We start from the raw sequence: 21122 nt of genomic DNA, 5'->3' as shown, positions 1-21122 counted from the left end.
AAAGGCACCACATAGAAAGTTGCATCTCTTAGTGTCCACTGTTCCTCCAATTCAAAGTTGTGGGAAGAAGAAAGATAAGCTGGAGCTGACAGTACTCCTTCCCACCAAGATTAAGGGCAGCAAGAATAATTTACTTTGATGAATTGTGTTCTTTCTTGCTATGCAATGTTCCCTAAAGGTTGACCATATAATGACTTAAAAGACCCTTTATGATGTAAATCTGGATATCTCAGCCCTAACTGAAGTCTGGGCAAGACTTTGTATACTATCCATACAATGAGATGGATTTTCTAAGACTGGGAGCAAAGTGTTTTTGTGTTTTCATAGAATCAGAGACTCTTCATATAAGCACAGGGAAATAACCACTCGGTACCTGATAGATCATATATTTTTAAATGTGGGAGCATAAAAGTACATCTTTGGAAGATGGATTCGGTTAGATGTGCATTGCATGTCACAAGTAATACAAAAGGCACTGGAAGTTCCTAGCAAATCTGCTTTATTGTATGCAAGCAATCATCAGCTGTAAAGTGTAGAAAAGTAGTCATTTTTAGACTATGCGGTCTAAGGCATTACAAGATGGCAGCAGGTGAGCAGCATAAAATGTTCTTCTTCTGTCTTCCTTGCAATTGTACACAAATACAGCAGAGCATCTTTTCTACCCTGCCTCCTCAGGCCGTATTGCGTGCCATCCATCTTGAAAAAAGGCTACAAAGAAAGAATGATTTTATGGAATCTAATGTGCATGGTTGTTGCATATAATTCAATTCAGAGACAAATAGACATTTGAATTAGCTACAGTAAAATAGAGAAAACATACAAATAAAACCCAGCCATACCTCATGGTAATCATAGTAAACCAGTCATTGCAAAAATGTGGAATGTATGAGCCAGAAAGTAGCTTGAAAAGTCTTCAGCATGCCCAGAGGGGCAGAAAGGTGTTGGTGGAATGAGCTGTGGTGATGACCCCAAACCATGGATGACGTTGACTGTCCTCTTGTGGGAAAGACACCGGCGTTGATTAGCTTGTTCTGGAGAGATACCAGGTGAGACAAGCTGGCTTAGCAGAAGGACTTGGTCCCATCTGTCTGGGATGACAAGGGTGGAAGTAGGCCTGGAAAAGTGATATTGGGTTTTACTGGAAACTTTTGATTGTTGTGGAGCTGCAGATGAAGTGCAAGTGTTTCTGTGATGCTGTGATGGAGTAGTATTAGCTTGTAGTTCCTACTGTAGTGTGTTTCTGTGTCTCGTAGTGAGTTTGTGTTTGTTATTGTGGTGTCAGTATGTTGTGTGGTGATCCTCACGTTTGGGACGTTTTCTGTTCCACCTGTAGCACACCCGCTACTGAGAAAAAGGAGAGAAAGAATGGAAGTCAGCAGGATATCAACTTCTGTGTTGATTTTGTAGCAGTGTTGTTTTCTAAAACAAAACAAAACCACAGTTGTGCCACAGGCTGCACCCAGCTGATTATATGGAGCATACAAGCATCCACCAATGCACTGTCAGGTGCCTGAGCTGCATATACAAGTATCACTTGATACATGTTTATGTATTCTTCATTTATTATCCAGACATTTAGCAGTAATCCATTAGGCCCTTAAGCAGCCTAATATCCCTTGATTTGAGCAGTACTAATCCCACTGCTCCTAATAGACATGACATTATATGAAATGATAGTCTATGAAGAGCCCTCAGGTTGCACTGGAAGAAGAAGGTTGTGCAGCTCTGCAGTCATGCATTAACTGCTTTTTCAACACATTTACCACTTACAAAAATATATCATACTTAAACAGGCAAAGCAATTGTAAAAGGATTTACTCTTAAGTGTGCATGTAATAATATATTTGCCTTTATGATGCATTTAATCTCTTCCTAGTAATTCCAGAAGCTGTGACGTAATCCTAGTGCCCGGGTTTCCCAGAACTTGGCTTTGCATGGGCTGCATGTTTTTTAAAAAATTGCTCAAGTTTATCATTTTCATGTCCTAATTTCGCAGACATAAAATATTCCCAGTGTATGTGTAACTGTGTAATCCCAATTAGCATTAGTCTAAATTGCAACCTATGATCTTGTCGCAAATTGTTGTTCATTGGAAAACACAAATGTGAAGTGAATAGTGAAAAAGTCAAACCTTACCTTCTTGGTAAAAGTTTTTGCTGCTCTGATTCAGTTTCCAATTTCAGGAGTCCAAAGATGAATTACATTTCTAGCTGCCAAAATATGTATCCTATAACTGTAGAAAGAGTCATGCTAAGATCAGTTGTACTTTGTGTATATTTTAAATTAACAACATATGAATTTTTACAAGAATTGTGCTGTTTCCATTTCTTGAGGCATACCATAAGATTTTTTTACATGATTATTACCCATGGGAGGGAGTTGCCATGTGTAACTGTTTTTGTCAGATAGACTTGGCACAATTCTGACTAATTTTGAATTCACAGAAAGAGGGAACATGCATTTTAAAAACTGCACCTGAATTAACTAGGTACACTGGTTCTTATTTACCATGTACCTAAAGCATGGGTGAGACGGATTATGTCTCAACTCACTCTTGGTCACCTTCTGATGCCTTTCAGTATGCTGAAAGTGTCACTTCTTCATGTACAACACAGACGTGCACAAGTCAATGAGAGTAATCATAGAATGGCTTGGGCTGGAAGAGACCTTGGAGATGATCCAGTTCCAGCTCCCTGCCGTGGGCAGGGTTGCCAACCACTAGATCAGACAGTACATCAGTATCAATTATCAAGTGGAGAAGGAACTTAGAGGGCTCAAGAAGTAAATGTAGGTGACTTTTTTTCCTCAGCAGAGTACAGTCTCTTCCCTAGAGGAGGAAAGGAGCATCTGCTCTGGGGACAAATACTTTTGGAATAACCGAAACTGCCCCAGCAGTGCTGCTGCAGCCCCAGCAGCAGCAGTGGCTAAATTTGCTCTCCAGAACAGAGAGGAGAAGGGCCACAGGGCTGGAGGGAGAGGTGGCAATTCAGCCTCTGAGAGCCATCCCACAGCCAGCTTTGGGGCCTTGCAGCTGCTGAGGCTGGAGCCTGCTGGACACTGGCCAGCAGAGAATTTGGAATTGTGCTTTGAAGCCTGAGGGGATCTCTTCTTTGAGTGTGTCTTTACTCATAGAAGCAGGTGTTTGGTGGCAGAGTGTTTTCTGTGATGGCACTGATGGTGCATGCAGAGAGCATGTCTGAGCGCCACACTGATGCAGGCAAAGCATCCAAGACGAGAGAGACAAAATGGAGGACACAGAAAGTGCTGATCAGGAATCTAAGCGCCACAAGATTAATTAGTGCAGCATAAATAGCAAGGTCTGTGACTCTACCTTCTTGGGTCATTATTTTTGAATTAAGTAACTGTCAGGAACAAAGTGGATGGGGTGCCAAATTCATATTCAAAGTAAAATTCAAATTATTAAGATGACAACGGCGTTTGACCTAAAAGAGAGATACTTATGCATAACGGTCAAATCTTAGGCTCACCTAACTTGTCACCATGACATTTGTGGAGCAATTATTTTGAGTAGAAATTGCAGAATTAAGTCGACTTGTGCAGAGAGCTGTTCTGTGTCTGAAGAAAGGAACTTTATATGCTCAATTGGTTTAATAAATGCTATCCCATTAACTGTCTAATCAGAAGTATTGCAAATGAATAAATAATAAGGTGCAAAACATGTACATTAGATACATCTTCTGCCAAGATGTTAAAATTCACTAGCTCTGATTATCATAGTAAAATATGCTACCAAATGTGGAATCCTGTAAATAGGACCTGGTCTGGCAGACAGCATTCATGGTGAGCTGTCTCACTTCCTTATGCCATCCTGGAGGAGAGGCCTAAAGGAAGGAATGCAGCAGGCAGCACCAGCATCACAGCTTTAGCCTTCAGAAGAAGCCACACAGGACATTTTCGCACACATTTAGGACATTGCTCTTTATTTGCACACTGTGCTTTGGTTTTAACTGTTGATAACCGTAAGTTGTGCAGATGTCTGTCCTGCAGTTCTTCTCTTTTTCCCTTTTTTTCCACAACTGAAACCCGTTTTGTGCTAAACCCATCCCTTTGTCCTGCTGATCAGCTGAGGGGTTCCCCTGTTTTACCTGTACAGAGTGTATCGATACAGGAGCTTCAGGCTCAGCTTGAGCAGGAGACAAGACTTCACCAGGAGGAGCAAGAAAAGTTTACAGAAAAGATCATTCAGGTAAATACAAAACCTGGCTGCTGGGAGACTTGTGGCCATGACGCGTGGCCATGACACATGGTGTGGACCATGCTGTCCTGGCGGAGCCTTGTTGAGCTCCCTGGGAGAGCTTGGAGGCTGGGGAAATGCAAGCACAAACCTGTTTCGTTAATTTGAATCTGGTTTCTCTGATTGTTGGAGAGGAGTTTTTACTTCTTGTGTGTAGACTGCATCAGAAAGAGTCCATGGCACTGGCCAAAATTGAGCAATTTGGGGGGTACCCTGCCAGGTGGCCTCCTCAGCTGAGGAGTGGAAGTCGAGGCAGGGATATGGAATAGCGCAGAGGAGGTTATATCAGCCCTGACAGCTCTCTGTGAGGACAGGGAGTGTTCATTTGATTTCTGGGTTCTGTTCCTTATTCAGACCCCTCCTAATCCAAAGAAAACCCAGCTTTTCTCAGAAGCTGGAGGAGTTGTTGTACTTCAGTAACTGAGACACAAAACAGGATCTTTTGTTTTCCTCAGTGCCCCATGTTTCTAACCTCTTATTTGTAACTGGTGAACAAATCATATTTTGTTATACGGGTTTCCCTGCTTCTTTGAAGGCTGGAACATACGAGCTAATCCTTTCGTGATCTCTAGCTCCTAAAGCAAAAAAAAAACCCAAACAACTGTTACTCATTTTTGCAGGCTGTTTGGCTCTTAAATGTTTTCTTTTTAAATTTACTCACAGACTAAATTCAGCACAATTACTGCATAATGTTAGTATTTATCCTTGTGCTAGCTAATCTCATTATGGCCAAGTGGTATCTCTCATTTTTCATAAGTAGCTTTAATTTTCAGTTGATCTCAGTAGGAGCTTCTTCATGGAGGCTTTTGAAGGAAATCCATAAATTGATTTCCTTCCTAGCTGCCTTGGCCATGGATGCTTTTTGGATGTTATGCCCACCTCAGAGTTCTTTTCTTTTACAATAGCTATCCATTGAAAAAGCACAAAACTATTAAGCTCTCTCCACCAGGACTTTCTGCAAGAATCTGTGATTACGTGGATTCAGATCATAACAGCTTGTAAAAACAATTAGAAATGCAGCAAAATCAAAGCTAACCATTCATGCTTTCAGCTCATGGGAATAGAATAATAAAAGTATCTCCTGGATTCTGTATTTTTTTCCAGATTATGGCCATCCTGTTGATATCCTTTTTTATCATCTTCCAGGACTTCTGGTGGAAATGACTCATAGATCTTTGCTGTATTTAACCATAGCTTCATTTGGTGGAAGAATTTGCATCAACACAAAATCTGTTCATTTATTCCCTTAAAATTTAAATATAAAAGAACTCCTTTTTTACTCTCATTTTTTTGCAATATTTAATGACGTTACACTGGTGTGTGGTAGCAGTGTCCTCATGAGTGTCATCAGGAGTTGCATGTACGGTTTTTGGGCCATTATATCTGACTTTGTTTCGGACTACTTTTAAGATGGATTTTAAACCCATACAAGTTAGTAACTGCTGTGAATAATTTAATCAGGAATATTTTACAAGCCTTATAGTTCCTTAAAGAATTACTTATTTATCAAATTTTTATTGTAAAAATCTTCCAAATCATCTAGATCAATGTTATGGATGTATTAAGGCATGGTTGCATAGATGTAAATTTGTGTTATGCCAGAGAGCATTGTTTAAAGGGCAGGAGAGTCCTTAGTAAACAGCCTAGTATGGAACAGTAGCCTGTGTCAGAAGCACCTGAAGGTTGCTATGAAAACCAAGCATGTATTTGTTAGCAGTACTAAGTGCTAGGGGCTCCAGAAGAAGAATCTGTGAAGCATTCATTCTTCATCCTTGTGTGTTGTTTTTTGCAGGGTATATTCCTTAAATCATTATGGTCATTAGTTTACTTTGGCTTTCAGTTTTAATCTATGGAGCTGGTCAGGCAAGGGAGAAGCTCTTCTACAAAATGGAAACTTGTAGAAACTGGCATCTGTAAGCAGTGGCTCTGTACTCCTTCTCTGACTGTCCTTTCTTGATGAATCAGAACTACAGCTTGATTGAAGGGGAAATGCTATCTCATCCATGTAGAATAAGAGACCCTGTACAACAAACTTATACAAGTGTTATGGGGCCAGTGATGTGCAGTGGTTTGATTTTGACATATTGAGGGAGAAGTCACTTTTAAGGTATATTGTTTCAGGTCGGCTTGTGTTGAAAGAGACGTAAAGATATGTTAGCTTCAAACAATGATCTTTTCCTGGGGCTTCTAGTACTGAAACTGAGACGTGTTGAAGGCCAAGTTGCGGCCTATTGCTGTCTCTTCAGTTTCTGCCTGTGTCCCTGACCTAGAAGTATTTGTCTTCTAGGTTCAGCGATGTCTGAGTATGAACCATGAGAAGTGAAGAACAAGGACCATTAGTTGTATCTGAGATACTGAATGTAGGTCCTCGGGGAGCATTGCCCTTCTAGAAGGAGAAGGAGGTGTATTCACAGAGGAAGGGATGAGTCTGTGGCCAAGGAGATTAGGATAATATTTCAGGTTGTCTGAAGGGCAATTGCTGTCCCACCTCCTAGAAATAGCTTCAGATACATTTAGCAGTTGTGATGTATGCAGCACTTAGAGTGATGCCTGTTCCGGGAACATACTGCAGGGACACAGTCAAGAGAGGGAAGAAAATTTGATGGGTATAAAACATTTAAGCAACAGCAGAATTCTCATGCATCCTTAGAGTAAACAAACTGTCCAATTCCACTGCACGTTACTTAGATATGGTTATCTAAGCTAAGTTTATTTGCTGCTGTCCCCTTATTTCCTTGGCATGACAGTTATGACTGCTGAGGAACTTGCTGAGCCAAATTCAATAGCTACTCACAACTGATGAAAATTAGATATTTCAATTTGTCTCAGCCAACAAAATTCAAATTTCGGAGACTCCCCAGCACACCAGCACATTGACACGGTGTCTGTTCTTCCATTAAAGCTGGAAGAGGAGCATATGCAGACCCTGAGGAGGAAAGACTTGGAAGTGCAGAGCTTGACTTTGCAGAACAAACTGGAAGAAAAGACTTGGAGCCAAGAGAAGAGTTTACTGCAGCAAGAACTCAGGCATTTCAAGCAGGACACCTTCCTCATATATGTCAAACTGAAGTGGCTGCTGAAACACTGGCGGCAAGGCAAGAGAATGGAGGACGATGGGGAGGACATACTAGAGGTAACTGGCCCACCACCATTAACCCAGTGAAATTGCATTGGATGTTCTTTCTTTAACTTTAGATTTTAAATATGTTGTGGCATCACCAGCTCTATAAGTAAACTCAGATTTAAAGAGGATTCAAATAAAACACAAAGCTTTTTCTTTAAAAAGGCTTGTGCTAGTGGATATTTTGTATTATATCTTTATGTTACATATCACCTATCTTTAAATCTAAGCCCTTAACTAGTACAAGCATTTGGCCTTAAAAAAATCTCCCACAGTAAATGAAGATTTAATTAGGTCTCTAAGATAATAATCTTGAATAATTTTTGGAAAGAAAAATATCTTAGTGAGCTGATGGAGTCAAATCTGTTTAGATGAGTTGAGTGCTGTCGTTTTTGTCATTGTGTGCAATGTGTTCCTTATAAAGCCTTCAGTAATACAGATGGAGAAAAGCTCTGTTTTCATGTTGGCAAGAGAATTATACAGTCTTGTGGGAACTCACAGTGAATCATTCTTGTTTGTTCCTTTTCTTCATACACACGTCTATCACCGTCAGCAGCAGTATACCACTAGTCATCAAAGTAATTTTCCAAGTAGCAACTAAATTAAGATAAGGAATTTCAAGAGCACATAACAACCTGGAATCCCAAAGCTGGCACATCTTCGCAGGGATGTGATGGCAGAAGGTGCATTGTACAAAAAGCACTGCTATACTGTGTCAGGCTGCATATCCAGAATTACAGTTCGCTTCAGAAATCTTGCCTAAAGAAAATGTAACAAGAAAAATGCGCTTACCCGTTCTGACATTTTAACCAGAATTCCTGGAAATCATAGAATTATCCTGAAGGATCATACAATTCTGAAAAATTTTAGTAAGGCAGCTAAGTAATTTTTTCAGTATTTCAGATATTTATATACCATGTGTCTTTCGGTCTTTTGCTACATTTGGCAGAAAAGTAACCTTTCAGGTCTCCTAGGAGTAGGCTCCACTATTTTGTATTCTGTATAAAAGGTGCTGTGGTATAATGAGTCAGAAACAAGAGCCGAGTAGCTATTTAGAAATAATTTCATTCTACTTTATTTCAGCAGTACTAATTTGCTTGTGAGTAAAACAGCTCATCTTCTAGTATCAGAAGAGCTTTCATTTTTTCATTGTTTGGATTTTTGACTGGGTAATTTACAATCAATCCATCTCCAGTCATTACTGGTGGCAAATGCTTTGCTAATGCAGTAGAGAATATGAAGTGCTAGATTGGGATACTCCCTGATCTCTGTGTTTTCATTATACAATTCCACCAGTGTCCTGTATAGGTTTTCAGTGATGCGTGACAGACTTTATCCACCACACTGCATTACAGTGTACCCACTTTCTCAGCTGCATAGATCTCCTATCTTGCAGGCCTGCACTGCATATTCTTACATGAGAAAATAATCCCTTCTCTTAGTCCTCCTGATTTCTCTCCACCTAAGTAACTGGCAAAGAGAGTGCTTGTCCCATCTCTTGCATTTCAGATTGAGCATCTTGAAGCCCTCCCAGAATTTGGTGTTCAGTCTGAGCAGAAGGTGGATGATGCGGAGCGAGAGGAGGAGGAAGAAGATGTTGTGTTTGCACTGACAGACTTCTCCCAGCGTCCCACTGCAGAGAGTGCAGATCACGGACCACAGCTGCAGACTGCAGAGTTACTGCAGCAGCAGAAGCAGGTACCATACCATTTGTATAAGGTGTCCTGGGAATGGAAACTCTGGATGTTCCAAGGGAATTCATTTTTTCTGCTGCTGTGCTAAATCACCTAACATAACACTTGTAAAAATATTGCTAGCTGCACAGCAATTACAATGGACTTTGTCCATTATATTTATATTTAATTAGGAGTCATGTGATTACTGTTCTCCTGCTGGCAGATGCTATCAGTGAAAAATCCTATTTCCTCCTATGGCTGTTTGCCCAGAAACATCTATCAGTATGTGATGGTTTGCAGAATTCACATGCTCCTCTTTCTGAGCACATCTATTGTATTCTACTGTCAAGCTTTTAGTGAGAAGAGGTGATTTTATTTCCTTTAAATTATTTAAGAAACTAGTACGTTTATTTAATGTTTTCCTTAGAGATGATGGGAAAGCAATGCAAAAGTTCCTTCCTGTCACTGGACTTAGATACCTAAAAGCAAATCATGCTGACTTTTCCTTGACATCTCCAGTGCCCTGCCTGTGTGTGCCACATATCCCAGCTTTTTGCATTTGGCACTGAGTATACCAGCAATCTTACCAGTAGCAGCACACATACAAAGGGGACAAAGGCTTCTATCTGTTCTTCAGATACACCTTATATTTTTTAAATATGGCATGTTCAGATGACAGTATCCTGTTACATGGAATTATTTGCAGAAGGTGAATGGAACAAGAACTCCGTGCAAAACACAAATCTAATGAAAAAGGTCTTGAATGTTTATTCCTTATGCTCAGTCTCTGTCCAGGCTCCTGATTTGGTAGCATGCTCCACAGTGAGACTGCTTACGCACTTAATGTCCCTATGACTGCATTACTTTGCTGGTCTCACTGCAGGCTCTGGCGATGGCGTCTTTTCATTTCAGTTCTCTGTCTTGAATTCTCCAGACTCTCAGGACTACATACAATCTGTTTACTTATTATCTATATGGTCTAATAGGTACACAGCAAGCAGTAAATCTCTGTCCTTTAGTAAGGTTAGACTGGTGCTTTTGAGACGCATAAGCTGCACTGCAATCAACCTCATTAATCCAAGGTGTAACTTACGTACAATTTCCATCCGAATTAAAAACACTAGAGAAGAAAAAAACCAAAGTGTTTATGCCACTTCATATTCTGCTTTATGTTTATATACTCTTCTACTTTTCAGTAGTACTAGCTGACAGCTCCACTCTCTGGCTATGCTTTTCTGTTATGTGTGCTACCAAGGTAATAATAAATAGATCAGTTTGGCATCTGGAAAGGACCTAGTGTTACTAATCCTATGGGAGGTCAGAGACAGCTGTTTCTGAGGACATACCTTGCCAGCCACCCAGACCCATCACAATCATCCTCTTGGCACACTCTTCTCCGGCAGAGGCTGAAGAAGGCTCCTAAGTAGATTGTTTAACTGCATCATATCCGTAGACTGATGTGATCTAAAATGACTAGAATAAATATACACCATCATATTATCGCAGTACAACTTCTGTTGTATACTAACAGTCCATAGATATCTCTTAAAATGACCAAGAGCATATAAATAAATTATGTCTTCTTTGAAATAATCATTAACATTGATCTCAACTAAAGTGGCAGAAAAGGAAAGCAGAATTTTATATAATTCATTTTAATAAACTTTTCAAGATGTTCTAATGCAGCAGTTCCAGCTAACCTTGCTTAAAAGAATGAGCTGTAGGAACAGACCAAATCTCACTACCCTTCTTGATACTGAATAGTGCATGATACCAAATGGACCTCAGAAAGTAAAAAGATTTCTTGCCTTCCAACCAAGAGAAAAAGCGGTGTTTCAGCACTGAGAGGTGAGGGAGATTGCTTAATATTTCCCATTTCAAGCACTGTTACATGTTTTGCTCACTCTCTACATTATAGAGTGCTGAATCTTCAAAACAAACACTGTATTTACTGTCCAGCAGCATGTGAAAAAGGGCTTTTGGGGCTTGTGTTTGTCAATGGCAAGAAGGGATTATAATTACACTCTGGCACGGAAATAGGAAGCCTTAGTGTAGGTTAATTCTGGTTCAAACCCTGGAAGTTCCTTCCGGAGGATGGTGACAGAGAAGTCAGTGAGTGCACACCTCCTGTGCCCTCAAGGCTCTCCTCAAGCACCTCAGTATCATTTGGGCTTGAATTTTTTGTCTTGCTATAATGGACAGCTTGGCCCTGCAAACCTCCTGTGTGCAAGACCTTCCCCACGCTCACCAAGCTCATGAAATCTGGACCTTGCTCTATACGCATCACAAGCTTTCTCCTATGAACAGCAGCTCCACTTAATTCACATGTGATCCCAAAATGCAAGCTTGTCATTGCATCCATTAACTAAACAAAACTAGAGCAAAAAACCACGTCACCTGTGTAATCTAAGGTCCAAAAGCTCTAAGAGTATTAGCGGACCCCAGAGCACATCCTTTCTAAAGGGTTTGGAGAAGGTCTTCTATAGGTCCCTTAAACTCTCAGCTGAAAGTAAGCGCTATTTATATCATGAACTCGGGGTGAGTGGTGAAGCTGGGAGTCTCCAAGGCCTGCCACTGCCCAGGAGAGCCATAAGTTGCTGCTTCTGCCTGGTGAGTTTCAAGATGAAATGCAACACTGTTTGTTTCACATTAGGAAGGAAATTTTGAAATAGACTAGGAATAGCTGAGAGGACAAGGTCAGAAAAAAAGAAAAGGCTTCCTGTAACTTGAAGTAATAACCCATGCTTATTTTTAACATTTAATGTTAATATTTAATGGCTTGTATTTTCAGGCTGCATTCCTGCTGCTGACTTTCTTAACCTGTGTGGAGAGTGAAATTGCTCTGAGAAAAATTATAAATCCCAAGACCTGAAAAAAGCAGTCTCTGATTTTATATTATTGTCATTTGTGGTACTCAGCTTGGAGTACAAGAAAGTACATATCTTACTTGTCCAGGATTTTTATGTGGCTCCCCATGGAGGTGGTGTTGTCCCCTAGCTGATAGCCAGGGCACACTGAAGAAGGTGTCAGGCAAGGAACTGGCAAGGTTCAAGAGTCATGAAGGAAGTCTGGTGAAGGTCAGAAGATAAGCAGGCAAATCAGGCTGATGAGCTTGCTATGGGCTTGCTGCAGATGAGCATTTCAACGTGTGTAGTAAGAGATGAGGGAGAACTGGTTGCAGAAAAGCAAGTGCTTTGGTACAGCTGAGTAGAAAGAGTGGAAAGTCCGTTGGATGTGTAAGATCAGGGAAGTGAGAAGAAAAGAGTTTATACGTTTGTGTTTCAGTGGAAAAAGCATTAAAAAGCAATACAGTCATATATATTGTTGGTGGAGGTTGGTCAAGAAAATCCCCAGTTAGATCTTTTTTTTGCTCATGCAGTATTTGTTTTCAAAGCATAGCTAAGGAAAAGCCCAGAGGAATAGTAGTTAAGACCTAAGTACTAAAATTATTTGCATCAAGATGTGGCTTCACTTCTGCCTGTATCGATGCTCATAAATGTCTAGTGGGCGGGAGTCAAGTGGATGGGGCCAGGCTCTTTTTGGTGGTGTGCAGTGACAGGACAAGGGGCAACAGGCACAAACTGGAACACAGAAAGTTCCATCTGAACGTGAGAAGGCCTTCTTCACTGTGAGGGTGACAGAGTGCTGAAAAAGCTGCCCGGACAGGCTGTGGAGTCTCCTTCTCTGGAAACATTCAAAACCCACCTGCGCACCTTCCTGTGCAACCTACTGTAGGGAACTGCTTTAGCAGGGAGTTGGGCTGGGTGATCTCCAGAGGTCCCTTCCAGCCCCTACAATTCTGTGATTCTGTGATCTCTGACTACACAGAAACACACAGTCCTTGTTTGCTGTTTAGGCTCCTGACTTTGCGTTTTTAATTGAATGTTCTACTAAACAGTTTGTAATACCAGACTGCGGAGTTTAATTGAGGTTTCCTACATTAAGCTTTCCCTTGTTGTCAGCTGTTGTTCCCTTCACCTATAAATTCTGGGCTGTGGAGGCAACAAGACTTCTGTAATTCTCCTGTCCTAGACCTGTTGTGAGTCTCTCAGTTTCCTCTGTGCTTGAAACTGCAGTAACTGGTCTGTACTACAGAGGCAGATCCTTGCATGGGAGCCTGCCCAGGGAATCACAGTCATGCCCCTTTTCTTCTGCCTGCATGACATCTCTGGGAGGAATAGGAAAACTGCAACAATCTTTGTTTGGTATCTATGGGACTTATGTAGAAGCTGTTTGGCGGTTTTACCAGCAGAAATCTCAGACATATCTAGATGTAAATGTTGTATTTCAGAACACATTGTCTCAGAAGTACTTCATCTGTTCTCTCAGTATGCTCTAGTTTGGCAAAACAGAAAAATAATCTCACAGAACTCTCCAACTTCAAATTGTAAATATAAAACCATGCAAAAGAGACTTCTCTGCAGGAATTAGAAGCATGTAACCAAAATTGGATATATATTGGCAAGTTAATTAAAATCCCAGCAAGCCCAGGGGGCACCTGGGGTACTTGTCTTCATAACAATGACATTGATGTAATACCTCTAGAAATAATATGTGTCTTCATCCCAGTAGGCTACAAGCCTGTAATGATGCTCTTTTGGCACCTCTCTGTACTAGTCCATCACGTCTTTCCTCACAAAACCTAATTTTGCAGTACTCCAAGCTAAAAATTAGACACACGGGAATGAGGGATGTAGCTTGCTTTGGTTTTATTTGGGTTTATTTTTCTTCTGCCTCATTTCCCTTGTGCAGCCTTTTGATTACTTTGCCAAATAAAGCATACCAGAAAGCACAGAATGTGGCTCCTGAATGACAGTACTTCATAAACATGTGGGGTCAGGGTATTCAAAAGCGGGTGAGGCCGGAATTTGAAGCACTTAATACCCAGCAGCTCCCACTGTGACACTAAGGACAAATCTTCAAAAGAGCTCTTATTCTGATTACTACACAACGGGCTTGAGATGTTTGGAGAATCTAGCCTTAATTGGCTATCAGAATGAGAATTCATGGTGAAAACATAAAATCTCATTACATATTGAAAAGTAGGAGATCTTATATGCATGATGAAGACTGCTGCTGTATAGTAGCAAACTGCTAATTGGCATTAAATGTTAATGGAATTAATTCTGCTTCTGTGAGTGTGTTTCTTATAAAACCCCGCATTATACACCATCACATTTCATTAGCCCAAACAAATTATACGTCAGTCAGTGAGCACCTGCAGTCATTTCCCTGCATCTGGCATTTTTTTTGCTGATGAACCAAATGGCTTGGAAAAAGTAGAGCACACTTGCTTGTTTGTTTCTTAAAGAACAAAAAAGGGTTCCATGGCATGCCTGACTAGTGATTGTGGAAGTGGGTGAGGTGGGGTCAGTGATGTCAAAAATCTGGTCAGCACATGAAATCAACTTAGTTGTGTGTTGTTATGTGCTGTTGTTAGGGGAATAAAAAGCACGCTTAAAAAACTATTTAAATTTTTTTGTACGTCTGCTTACTGTATTTGTCTGCAATTAAGTCCCTGTGTCTATACTTCATGACACACCAGAAAAGAGGAATTGCAGGAAGCCTCAACTTGAACAAAATACATAAAAAATAGAATGAATTAGACTATCATACAAGAATCAAGACAGCTAATTTGAGTTAGGTTTTTCCAAGGAAGTTAGCGTGTTCACAAGAACTAGGTGATTAAATGGTGAGTTTGTTGAGTAAGCTTTCCCATTTTTCTGTTCATGCTGTGCCTGCTAATCAATAATAACTTTCTTAAAAGTCTTTTCTATTCAAAATAACTTGTCAGATACAATCTTTGGCTACTCCTTGGTCTCTGAGAGGCTCATTGGGAGTGCTTGGTTAAAATCTTGGATAAATAAATCATGTAACACATTTCTGTTTCCTAATTCAGTTGCTGCAAAAAAAAAAACAAAACTTGGAGGATACCTCTCATTTAGTGATCCAGAATGAACCTTTTAAAAACATCAAAATGACAGTTTTTGCAAATCTTCAGAGAATTTGCAGAAGATTTATGCCAAAACTAAGGAAAAAAAAGCTGCAGAGATTTGGATACATCTATTGGATACAAGATCAGATGTCATCACTAGGCTAGACTTTTAGTTTGGCTCTGTTCTTTACTTCTGGCTAGTGCAACAGCATAGTGACCATTTTAAATATGACCAAGGCAACCTCAACAAGGTATGAATGGGATCTGCGCTTTGATCCTGTTCTGCAGGAGTGTAAGTAGCCTACCTGGCATTTGTGACTGCAATACCAAAGTGGGTACTATTGCAGAGCTATCCTGTGTGCAGCTGCCTGGGACTGAGGACAAGTGTAAAGTGCAGACTAGTGAAACACCTTAGCAAAGATACTCAAATCAAAACCTCTCATGTTTTTCCCTGTGTAATTTTGTCTGATAATACAAAAGTTTTGAAAGTGAGTCATTTTTCCTTATTTGTAGTTTGCAAATACTTGAGTTTTGATGCTGAGCCATGGGTGTATGTATGACACAAGCACTACCCAACGAATATCAGCAATGATCCCTTAGTCTTGAATTAAAAGAACATTATTAGAGATGGCCTCAATCCAGAAGGATGCGTAGCGCCTTTTTCAGTGTGACTCATATCTTTGCATGGATGCTTCAGGACTAGCGCTAGCAAGAAAGAGTAGGCACAGAAGGCATTGCTATTGCAATGGATGTGCAGGCGATTTTTCCTCTTACAGATGAAACTGGAGGCTGAAGGCATCTGATGACAGCATATATTTTGCTTTGTTCTGGCAGGCAAGTGAGAATCGGAAGCTGCTGAGTGCTGTGAAGGGCCTGCTGGATGACTTCCGCTTGGAGCTGCGGGACGATGAGCGCAAGCGCCAGGGGCTCCAGCAGCAGTATGCCCTGGACAAGGCAGCCTGGGAGGTGGAAATGACTGAGCTGAAGTGCCACCTGGAACAGGTACTGTCCCACATCCAGCACCGTGGAAGGATGCTGGAGTCACTTAACGACTCTCTGAGAGTCAGGAGAGCTGCTACATCTATTCATTTTAGCCTGATGCCTGCAAGCCCCCCCAAAGCCTGGGAAATGCTTTGAGTCATGAGTTGCCTCTTGGGTTCCAGTGGTCCCAGTATGAGTGCTTGTTAGTAGGTACTGTGTAATGTAAGTAAAAATGAAGGATCTGAGCCTCTTCTAGCTGTATTTTCTCGGAGGAGCTGGCTCGTAATGTATCAGCTACAATAACGAGACTTGCAGGTGTCTGTACTTATTGGCGTTTGTAGGAGAGAAAATGTCTTGGTGTTGGCATGCTGATCTCATCACTACTGTGCCTTGGCACATAAGAACTGCAGTATTTGATGCATAGGAGAAAAAAAAAAGGTGATTTAACAATACTGAAGCGTTAGACCAGTTTGTTAGTGTTAAACCAGCTGGTCAAAGCTACTGTTAGTGATGGATGGTACCCTGCTGATGAAAGAGCTCTAGCTCTAAGTTACTGTTAGAACTATCCAGGTGCTGCAGTGCCATGTACTACTGTTTACAGAAGAAGTACAATTTCTGAAAGAAACAAACAAAAAAAAACCAGCAAAAAAATCCACTAGGGTTCATTTCTGAAGCTGATGGCTTAAGAGCTCTAATTTACTGTATTGAAGAAGGGAGGGGTGGGAGAAAGAGTAAGTTTGGATCCTGAGAAAAAAGATTTGCGATTGCAGAGCTTCTCTGCAGAAGACAGATATAATAAAAATATTTGCTGCTGAGAGGGTGATGCACTTAGGAGGATTTACTGAACATCACAGCGCTGTCTGGAGACTCACTCTGACGCACAAAGCTGAAATGTGAGCACTTATTTTTCTGTACAGGTACTGTAAACTTGTTTCCCAGAATGAAGAAAGAAGCTTTCGTTTTAGCAGTTTTCTCTCAGTGGATTCAAATTCTTAGTTCAGATCAGCTGCTTCTTAGTGCATGCAAATTTCCAGAGAGCAGGTCACTTGAAAAGAGAAACAAAATCAATCCGCATTTTCGTCCTCCCAGGATAAACCCTGGGTGACGGTTATACCTTAAGCTAGAGGTGGCAGTAAAGAACAAAACCTAGAGAAAGTTTGAGAATTAACTGCCAATTTAAAGCTCTCATATTCTGTGTTTGCATGGGTGATTTACTCCTGGGCTGCCACTTTGGTTGTTGCTTGGCAAGCAGGACAGTGCTGCTCTCCCTGCCCAGGGACAAGATAGATTTATACCCTCCCTTCTGGTGGCTTTGTCAGGCTCTTTGCCATCTCCACTGCTCTACTGGCAGTAATCTCTAACATACGGTAATTACTGAGCCGTGGGTGTTACTTTTCTGCATTTTTTTCAAGCAAATGAAAAGAATAAAACTGATCAATATTTAAGGCATAAAACTGACTTCCTCAGCAGATTCCCCAAACTGCAATTATATTTCACAGTTAAAAAGAGGTCCCTTATGAAGCAGCAAAAAGAGAGCACATAAATCATGAGAATGTCAATTGGGATAGCACTAACAGTGTGCATGTCCCGCTGAGGTCTGTTGAATGCGCTCACAATTACATGGAAGCAACTAAAAAACTAAATATAAAAATAGTGATATCATAAACATGACATCCAAATATTATAAATATGGAATTGACTCAAACTAATGATTATGATTCAAAATATGGGGGTTTTTCTCTAGGTTAAATTTAAGGATCAAGATGGGAAGAGCTAGTAAAGAACACTTAAAATATCAGCATTAATTATAGTCACATTAGCATACTTTTCTGTTCTGTGCCAACATGTGGACTAACAACAGCTTTAACTAAACAGCCAAGCCTGCCATGGTGTGAGGGTAGCAGGGCCTTGCAGGATGTCGTTTTGTCACTTTGATTGGCAGTGATGAAGCAGCAGGCTGTGCAGCACTCCCAGCATAGGGGGCTTTAGGGCTGCCCAGCCCCTAAGAAACCCATAGGGAATCACGGCCTTTCAGTCTCCACTTTTGTCTGCACTGCCACTGTTTTCCACCTTTTTTGTGAAGCAGTAGGTCAATTAGCAAGAGCCTTTTCCTCAAGAGTCACCTCCTAATTAATGGTTTCTGACAATGATTTTGCATTTTAATGCTTGAACTGTGTATAGGAAAGAAAGAGCAAAAGGAAGGAGGAAAACTCCTTTGTTGCAAAAGCACTGCATATCCGAGTTGATAATGTACTGCTCCCTGCTGCTTTTGCACTTTAGCACTGTGTATATCATTAAAATAAAAGTCTTGGCTGTCAGGAATGAATGTACATCTTATTTGACAGAAGGATCCTTAGGCATTGTTTCTAAGATAAGATAAGATTAAGATAAATAATTAAGATAAATAATGAGGTTGCTCCTAAGTATGGAATCTTGATAAGTCTGAGCAATAAAGAGTCCCAATAATTGTCAGCCCCTAGCTGGTGGAAGCAAAAAATCCCAGTATTCTGGGAACTAGGAACAAACCCAGCGTTATGTATTGAGAACTGGCACACAAGGACATGGACCCACACTAGGACTTCAACAAATGATCAGCTTTTGGGATCCTTGAGGGGGAATATAAGCCATGGAACAAATGGAGAGGTATCCAGCCACCTTAACAGTCAGCAGGTTTAGGACTTAGACTTGCATGCTGAGGAGCCACCAATGGACACTTCCTCCATGACACAAGCCTTTTCATAAACACGGAGACAGAAGGACTCTCCTTTCCAGGGGTACTGTTCTGCCTTCCCTAGACACTGAGAACCATCTTCTGAGTGTAAAGGCACCACCTCTTAACTGAAGAATATTTTGTGTCCCAAATCATAGAACAGCAGGAAATCGTTCTCATTTGCCTTGGTTTTGGACTCATCTTTGTACTTACTATATTCTTCTCAAATGGAGCACGTGACAGCGCTCTGGTCTAGGTGAATGGTCTGGCACAAGATGACTGACAGTGTTTTGGTAGCTTGGGCAAGGCACTCCAGTGGCAGCCAGGCATTCCTGATATTGCTCTTCTGGAGCACACTCTTTCACCTCATTTCCTTTATCGGCTTTCCTGCCCTTTGCAGGCAGCATGGCCTAGGGAGCACTGCCTTTACTCTTAGCTAGCTGAAAGGCTGAGAACTTGCTCAGTGGTGGTTAAGAATTCAGTGGTATAAGGGGAGAGAGAATATAAGTCTTGAGTTTAATGTTTTGCTATTTATTTTTCTTTTAGTTTTAAAAAAATGGAAGAAGGAATTTGCTTTATAGAGTAATCATACAAACTCTGTTGCAACAGAGCATTCATTTTATGTATTGGCTTGCTTTTAGTATTTTTGAGCTTCACTCTAGCTAAAGAATTTGTTGCAGACATTTGTATGTCTGGCAACTTAGCATGTTAGCCATAGTTACTACTGTAAGTGGCATTATTCCCTAGGAGACAGCAGAGTTGTTAGGTGGAGGCCAGGCACTTCAGCCTGGTTGGATTTACTCCAGGCACTCGAGCAACGTCTGCTAAGAGCTCCTATTGCAAGACAAGAAGTCTGCAGGGGCATTAAAGGTCCTTGAAAGGTGAATAAACAAGTCCTAAATAGCCCTCTGTCAGGCTTAGGTATAAGAAAACAGCATAGTTTATGTCATTTTAGAGTCTCTTACTATTTCGGATTTTATCACATAATATATTATGGTAAGTAATTATTACCTTTGCTTTACAGACAAGGAATGTAGAACTAGGGTTTACTTCACTAACTCCAAAGGGTAGGAGGGAAGCATTGTGGTTGGCAGCAGAGTAATTTTGGGACTGCTAAGGGCAGCCCCCATGCCCCTATCTGCTGGTCCATGCTCCTGCACCCTCCTGCTCACCAGTGCCACCAATGTCAATGGAATTTTTACCTCTAACTGAGTGGAGCATCAGTAAAACAATGAACTCAAGGAAAGAAAAAAAGGTGTTCGAGTAATATGTAATTAATTAACCCGTTAATATTTCCAGCTGAATTCCATCTTTAAAATACTCATAATATCTTCTGCTTTTTTTAAAGACTTTCCACATAGTTGATGTTATTTCTTCTGCTCTGAGTCTGGTACCTACCTTTTGGTTTGTTTACTGACGGCTTGAGTTCTGGAGTTAATACTGAGTGAAATGCTCCACTGCTGTCAAATTTACCTTCAGGAAGGTTTTACGGCTGTGAATACTTGTACACAGAGGCCCATCAGTATCTAACATCTGTGCCTGTACAAAATATCACACAGCTAAGTCAAATGTTTTCAGCACCATTCTGGCTCCATAAATTTACATTGGATAAACAGGTTAAGGAAGAGAAGATAGTGTCATGTCACCATTCATAGAGTCACAGAATGGTTTTGGTTGGGAGGGACTTTAAAGATAATCTAGTTTCAACTGCCTTGCCATGGGCAGGGACATCTGTTACTAGATTAGGCTGCCCAAAGCCCCATACAATCTGTCCATAGGATGCTGCTTTTTTTATAATTGATTTTTATGGTTAGTTGCTTGATTTGAACACAACTGACTTTGGAAATTATTGGTAGAAGATGCAGGTATGTAAGATCTCCCTGTCATGCATGTGACTGTAACAGGCTGTTCAGCTCAGCAAACGACTCAAGCAGTGACCTCTCTGCCATTTTACTTGGGAAGGCTGTTCCAAAGACAAATAAGCTTCACTCGCTAATCCAGTCTGAACTTCCTTTTGCTTGTAGAGTTTGAGGTTACATTCCGCTTTGCACAATTTGAAAGTGCCGTCCTTCTCTCTTGCTAAAGGAGCAAGTTTCCTAGGAAACCTGCTGCCTATGCCTTTTGAAGACAACTTCAGAGGCTGAAATGAGTTTTTACTGCTTTTCACTCTTGGTTGCTTGCAGAGCTGGACCCATCCTGTCTCATTTACACATCTGCTGTGTTGTAAACTAAAGGTCATGTTTCAGGGATAAGTTCTTCCCTCTCCTGAAATTACACAAAGCCACTGAGCACCTTTTTCACTCTCACCACAGTCCAGCAGTGGTCCACATTTGCCAGAGAAGCTATGCAATTTCTGACCTTTGAGGTTTGTTGGAAACAGCACAAAGCCAGGAACTGGAAGCATGGAGTTGGATTGGAGACTTCCTTCCAGCCCATCGTGGCTA

At 40.9% G+C, this 21122-nt stretch overlaps 1 protein-coding gene across 2 annotated transcripts in view; it reads left to right on the top strand.

Annotated features, from left to right (window-relative positions):
• Nucleotides 1-21122, top strand: part of MTCL1 (microtubule crosslinking factor 1) — a 102510-nt gene that overhangs the window by 63019 nt on the left and 18369 nt on the right. The window contains exons 7-10 of one of the 2 annotated variants that reach the window (XM_021386461.1): nt 4115-4207; nt 7158-7388; nt 8886-9074; nt 15822-15989. In XM_021386461.1, the coding sequence (XP_021242136.1) occupies nt 4115-4207; nt 7158-7388; nt 8886-9074; nt 15822-15989 (681 nt within the window). The remainder of the gene's footprint in view (nt 1-4114; nt 4208-7157; nt 7389-8885; nt 9075-15821; nt 15990-21122) is intronic. The other variant, XM_021386462.1, reaches the window with a different exon arrangement.

Source organism: Numida meleagris, chromosome 2 (assembly GCF_002078875.1).
Source record: "Numida meleagris isolate 19003 breed g44 Domestic line chromosome 2, NumMel1.0, whole genome shotgun sequence".
In the NCBI taxonomy this organism is placed as follows: domain Eukaryota; kingdom Metazoa; phylum Chordata; class Aves; order Galliformes; family Numididae; genus Numida; species Numida meleagris.
The sequence above is the reverse complement of the archived record's forward strand: the minus strand, read 5'-3'. Positions and strand labels throughout refer to the sequence as shown.